Here is a 6,915-nt window from a genome sequence, read left to right as displayed (position 1 = left end):
CTGAAGTTTGGGGCTGCATTGTTTGAGGAGAGGACGGGGCTCGAACCCGTGTCTCCCCGGAGTCAGACCCTGAGAGAGCCAGTTGCCTCATCAGCATCTTGCCTTTCCCATTTCGCTTCGGCCCCGCCCCTTTCTCGGGAAGGAGGGGTGGGTGTGGGGAGGAGGGGGGAGGCGCGTTCCTCCGCCACGCCGCAACACCCGATTGGCCGCTCCGCCGCCGCGCGCCAATGAGCATCTCCTTCGTCGCCTTCGCGAGCCGGCGGCAGGACGGGGGAGCGCGTGGGCGGCGTTGGCATCCGCTGATTGGTCCGCGCCGGGCGCCGGTGGCGGAAACGGTTCCTGAGGCGACAGTTCGCCGTTTGTCTGCGCCGCCGCCTCCGCCGCGGTGCTGAGGGACTCGGGGATGCGGCGACCGGGTGGCAGCGGCGGCTTCCCGCCGCTGGCTTCCCACTCCTGGCCGTTGTCGCCGCTCTCTCTGCTCCTCCTCGTGTGCGGCTCGGGCCTGGCGACGGGAGCCGTGGAGGGCGCTGTCACTTGCGGCTCGGTGCTGAAGCTGCTCAACACCCGTCACAACGTGAGGCTGCACTCGCACGAGGTCAAGTACGGATCCGGTGAGGAGACGATTCGGGCGGGGTTCGGGCGCCGAGCCGAGACGGAGGAAGGGAGGGAGGGCGGCGGCCGGAATCTGTGCAGAGCGGGGAAAGAGGAAAGAGCCGCGCGGCTGGCGGGAGGAAATGAAACCCCTCTCGGCCCCAGGGGGAGGCTGTGGGGCGGGTTAGACCCCCGAGGGCCCGTCGAAGCCCGGCTTCGTGTTCCCAGCTAGTGGCCTTCAGAGGAAGGCTGCCATTAGCAGGAGTGGCATAGGTCCTGGGGGGGCCCTGAGCACCAGTGCCGGATTTAAGTACAGTATAAGCTTAAACAAGCTATAGCTTACGGCCCCACTCTCTTGGGGCCCCCAAAAAAACTTAAAGTAAAAGAAAAACTGGATGTACATTTCCAAAATATAAGATAAAAAACAAATAAATTAAAACCTACGTGCAGCAATAGTGTTTTGTGTTGTGTAGGCGCCTGTGATGTAAGTAATGGGCCCCACCTGCTAGCCTGCTCCCTAAAATATCAATGGTTTGCTTACTTCTGTATATAGGGTGCCTACATTCTGCATATTTTCTTATGTGCAAATGGCTTTAGATAGCTATTAGGTAAATTACCATATAGCATATATTCAACACAAAAGACAGCGACAATTTGTTGTTGGCAAAGGGCAGCTGGGCATATAAAGGGCCCTGTTACCTTCAGTAGCTGAGGGCCTCATCAAACCTAAATCCGGCCCTGCTGAGCACCCACAAAATTCCCCATGAAAGGGCTGGGTACCCACAAATTTTAGTGCCTGGGCCATGCATGCTGCATGGCACCCACAGCCCAGGGCACCCACAGCCAAGCTGGCAGGAGGAAGCGAACATAGCCATGGTGTTTTACGAAAGAACAGGTATGGCAGGTATTATGCCCTGCCCCAAGGGTGTCTGAAGTGTAAAACAGACACAGGGAAACAAGTTAGGGAAAGGAGAAATGGAGGCGTAGGGAGAAAATGTGATCATTTCAGTTATGCACACAATACAGGGATAGCTAGTGTGGTGCCCTCCAGTTGCTGCTGGACTACAACTCCCATCAGCCCCAGCCAAGGTCACAGTTGAAGTCCAGCAGCAACTGGAGGGCACCATGCTGAATGAGGGAATGTTCATTACAGAGGGAACAAGGGAAGGGAAGAAGGGGAGAGGTGAGGCAATGGATAGAGATGAGATTGGGAAGGTGGTCCTATTGTGTTCAAGATAGGTGTCTTAGGCACAACAGAACAGGATGCCTGTTATCTGATCTTTTATAAAGAGCATAAGAAGAGAGATCTGCTAGATCAGACCTAAAGGTCTTAATAATCTGACATCCTGTTTCCTACGCTGCCCCCACCCAGATACCTTTGCATTAAGCTTATCAACATGCAGGACAATAAAGTAATGGATATATTCGCTGAGAGACTGCTTCTGAACAGGGAGTTTCTATTTTTGCCTATTATGGCTAATAGCTGCTAACTGACCTGCCTATGAGGAATATATATATATATATATCAAGAGTCCCCCTGAAGAGTCCCCCTGGATCAGTCCCCCTGGATCAGGTGTGGAGATGCATCTTGTTCAGCATTCTGTTTTCAACAGTAGCCATACAGATGTTGCTGGGGGGAACTCCCCAGCATTAGTAGGCCCTTTGTTGGTGTACACATGCATGTTTGTATCCAGCACCCTGGTATAGACGCTTATGTATTATTTTCTAAATTTACATCCTGTATTATTACCAAAGCCTCAAGGCAGCTAGCTACAGTACATACAAAAGTAAATAATAAACTCTCTCTACATGGAAATGGAATTTAGCTGTCATGGTTAATTGCTCCCATTGGACAATTTAGAAACATTAATTAAATTTATTATGTTTATCCTGCTTTTCTGACACAAAAGGCTGCACAAAAACATAACTGAAGCATACACAACAATCATAAAAAGAAATAAATTGCAGCATATAAAAACAAATTCAAAATAGCAGGTTAAAATCCAAATACAGCTTAATAATGGCAGGGTGGGAAACCTTGCAAACCAAAGGCATGCTGAAGCAAAAAGAGAAGGGGCCACACAAATCTCTGTAAAAGAGGAGGGATGTTCTGCGTTTTTGTTTTTTTGCAGAGAGCAGTGTTCTCAGGAAAGAACAAGCAGGTAGAGCAACCTCACTTGGCCCAGTTTTATGACAAAGTTTTATTACCTGCCTCTGTATCTGCACACAATGACTATATAGCAATTGCTTTGTTTATAGGAAGTGGTCAACAGTCAGTAACTGGAGTTGAAGTTTCTGATGATGCTAACAGCTATTGGCGGATCAGAGGCAAAACTGATGGGTCCTGCCAGCGAGGAATGCCTGTAAAGTGTGGGCAAACAATACGCCTTACCCATGTTAATACAGGGAAAAACTTGCACACCCACCACTTCCCATCACCACTCTCCAATAATCAGGTAAAACAGAGCTTGTCCTTCATACATGCTTACTTATTTTAAGTGTCTCAAAAAATGTAAGCAAATCAAAATGGAGTTTACTCTTACATTGAATTGAAAAGTTATGAAGGCATGAAATATATATTTAGGAACAGATTAAAATATCAGTTGTGCTTTTCCATATGTAGTATACAATTTTTATTATAAAGATATGCCACTCAATTCTATGCATGTTTACTCAGAAATAAGTCCCAATGCAGAATTGCATAGGTCTCTTGCTATGTGTTATATGCTCCTCTACTTAATTTCTCTTTTGGTGCAGAAGAGAAAGTGATTTGCAGAGGGGTGGCCCAGATAACACTTCTTAAGTATGCAGAAAGTGGTTGTTGGCTGTAGCTTAGGTTGTATTCATAGTGGTGGACTATTGGTAACATGCCCCTAATTCACACTGATATATGTTAAAGGCTGGTTCTTAGATGTACAACAGAAGAGAACCTTGTCCCAGTCTGTAGTTTGTGAACTTCTTCCATTGTAGTTGCTATTGACTTGCTGTGGAACATGAATACATAGAGCAGGGGGAGGAAATCTGAGTGGCTTCTCTGCAGTACTGTACAAAAAATCTCCCATGACTCTAGAATCTGTGATGTCATTTAGTATTCATATAGTAATTTAAAATGTTCAAAATGCTTCAAATAAGTTAAGATCTCTTATCTGACCTTTACTATAAGGTTTTGCAGCTGGTTAAAACCAAAACAAGTAAAATAGTTTATAGAGTTATTAGAACAAGTAAAATAGTTCAAGAAAGAAACTGAATACTATCGATTATAGTGGGTCCTACAAAACAAATACTGTATATTCCTGCGTATAAGACTACTTTTTAACGCAGGAAAATCTTCTCAAAAGTTGGCGGTCGTCTTATACGCCGGGTCATATTTCTTATACGGCGTGTATATCCCAAACTCTATATTTTAACTGGAAAAGTTGGGCGTCGTCTTATGCGCCCAGTCGTCTTATACGCCGGAATATACAGTACCTTAAATGTCAAAAGACAGAGCAAAAACTAATACCCCTTACCCAGTATTATTGCGCCTGTGTTACAGTAGATAGTCTGAAGGATTGTGGCTGGATTAAAGCTACCCACCAAGTCCAAGGCAAATGCAAGATGTTAACTGTGGGCTTTGCACTTCTATCCTTCATACTAGTCGTTTTGTTCTTATTTGATCATAAGCAAGTCACTGATAATGTACTTCGTTTCCCACTTCCAATTCCTGACTGTTTCAGTAACACTTGGTTTTGGCATTTAGATTCTAAAAAACTTTTAGAGTTATATTTCAGGTGTCAGGAAGCTTTAGCCCTCCAGATGTTGCTGAACTACAACTCCAATCAACCCCAGCAAGCATGGTCAGTGACCAGGGATGATGGGAGTTGTAGTTCAGCGATATCTGGAGCAGGCATAGGCAAACTCGGCCCTCTAGATGTTTTGGGACTACAACTTCCATCATCCCTGACCACTTGTCCTGTTAGCTAGGGATGATGGGAGTTGTAGTACCATGGAGGGTCAAGTGTCCCCTACAATCTGTTATATTTGTTTGTAGCCAATTCTAATCCTACTCAGAGTAGACCCATGGAAATTAATAAAAATGACTAATTTAATCCTATTAATTTCATTGGGTCAGCCTTGCGTAGAATACAACACATTGCATTATTATTTTGAAGTGGGTACCGGATCCTTTTATCATTTCCATATACCGGGTACTATTGTCATTCTGCTAGTGTGATGTCACACACACACACACACACAAACAAACAAACAAACAAACAAGCAATATCTACCCCCACCCTTTTTGTTCTCATAGGAAGTTAGCGCCTTTGGTGATGATGGAGAAGGAGATGACTTAGATGTGTGGACAGTGCAATGCAGTGGGACATACTGGGAGCGAGACGATGCAGTACGTTTCAAGCACATTGGAACGGATGTGTTCCTTACAGTAACAGGCGAACAGTATGGCCATCCAATCAGGGGACAGCGAGAAGTCCATGGCATACATTCTCCTAATCATCACAACTTCTGGAAGGCTATGGAAGGTGTTTTCATTAAGCCCAGCTTGGACTCTACAAAGCACGATGAGCTCTGAATGTGTGGTCAACATTTTATGTTAGAATCCACCAAAGTGTACCAGCTGGTTCCTTTCTTTAAACCACCCTCATTTTCCAATATTGTTAAGACACTGGAATATATTTGCAGGTCAATGTTTTCATGAGTAACTGCAATTTTGGTGACTTCAGACTGAAAAGAAGCTAGATTTGCTGTTTGGGCCCCCATCTATTTTCAAAAGCCATTTCCTTTTTCTTATCTCATTCCTTCTTTCCCTTAACTAATAAAATAGTCACTTGCTGTGTAAACAATCTAATCCAAAGTGCAATAAAACTTAAATTTTTGTAATTCTTTCTCAAGTTTTATGTAAACTCATTAAAAATATCTGTATTGAAACCTTGCTTTTAGCAACAACCAGAAGGTGTGTGTGCTATAATGTAAGTCTAGGAAGAGATAAAAAGTTTTGTAGATAAAATACTTTATAATTCTGCCAAAATATCTGTAGTTCAGTCCCAATCTTTTTAGCTCCCATTATGCATCATTTGCATCTCTTGGGAAATATGTAGATGAGTATTTTGGAGTAAATGAATTTTTAAAAAGTAGTTACTGATACATTTCACTAGTGAATGGAAGGGGAAATTTGCTATGTGGAAGACCATCCTAAGAGAAGTGCTGTAGAAAATGGTTTCATACTGCACACTAAATACACTTGTTTGTACATCTTGGGTCAGTTTCATTTAGCACCTAGTACCTTTCCCCTCTCCATTTTGTATACTTAACATTAAACAGGAGCCTAGCTAAAGGAAAGCCAAATATACTTTATGAGCACATACACAATCTGGAACCCAGTGACGTCCCCTTCACAAAGTCGCAATTGCAACCTATTACACAAAGTGATTGATATTTATATATATTGAAAAAGCCAGATCCTTGCACAACTAGTCTTGATTCTGAATGGGTGGATCACTAGGGGTGGATCATTAGGTTATTCTGCCACCCCAAACTTGCCCCCATTTTATGTGTGAGCTGAGTCATGTGGCTGCACTGCACTCATACCCATTTCCCCCCCAGGAGGCACAAGTCTCACTGGGTAGAATTGATGTTCTTCTTGACAAGGACAACTGAAGCTGTGATGAACAGCACCTGCATGAGCCTGGATGGATGCTGAGATGAGCATCCCTTTTGGATAGGGTTGCCAGAGGCTGGAGGCATTATTGAGAGTCAGCGCCTCACTTTCTGAAGGGCAGTGGGTGACCACACTTATAGAGTGCAGTGCATACCGTATGTGTTCCACCAGAAGTTGCTAAGTAAAATAGAAGCAGCTTTTGACCACTTGTGGGGCTGGGAGTGCTGATGGCTTGGAACTCTAGGTTTATTATGCAGCATGAAAAAGTCCAAATGGGAACTCTAGTGTTTCTATGTCAGAAGGCAGGAGTTTTCCTTGCCCTGGATTTTCCCTAACTCTTGGTACAGCGCAAGGTTGATGAAATGTTCTTGGCAATGCCAACATTTTTCTTCTTTTTTTGCCAGCACCATTCCAAAAATTTCTGAAAAGTCCCTCAATTCCCTTTTCACTACCATGCATGTCACTGGAAGAAACAGAAGCATTTTTACTTCCAGAATTGTCTTGCTAGTAGGCGCCATCAAGCAAGTTATGCAAGCCTGCCATGTGGGAGGGTTTTCTAGCCCCCCCCCCCAAAAAAATATGCTTCAACTAGCTAGGACAATGGGCCCCTACCCCAGGAGGGCTTTCAACTGGAAGGTCTGATTTCTGAGCTGGTTGACCTGCAGTAA

The 6,915-nt window shown here is 44.5% G+C and overlaps 1 protein-coding gene across 1 annotated transcript; it reads left to right on the top strand.

Moving 5' to 3' along the window:
* The first annotated feature begins 331 nt into the window (after nt 1–331).
* Nucleotides 332–5,469, top strand: SDF2L1 (stromal cell derived factor 2 like 1). Its single transcript, XM_060269428.1, has 3 exons — nt 332–611; nt 2,851–3,047; nt 4,883–5,469. The coding sequence occupies exons 1-3, from the start codon at nt 404–406 to the stop codon at nt 5,159–5,161; spliced, it is 684 nt and encodes a 227-aa protein (XP_060125411.1). The 5' UTR covers nt 332–403; the 3' UTR covers nt 5,162–5,469.
* Nucleotides 5,470–6,915: the final 1,446 nt, after the last annotated feature.

Source organism: Zootoca vivipara, chromosome 17, assembly GCF_963506605.1.
Source record: "Zootoca vivipara chromosome 17, rZooViv1.1, whole genome shotgun sequence".
Taxonomy (NCBI): Eukaryota; Metazoa; Chordata; class Lepidosauria; order Squamata; family Lacertidae; genus Zootoca; species Zootoca vivipara.
The sequence above is the reverse complement of the archived record's forward strand: the minus strand, read 5'-3'. Positions and strand labels throughout refer to the sequence as shown.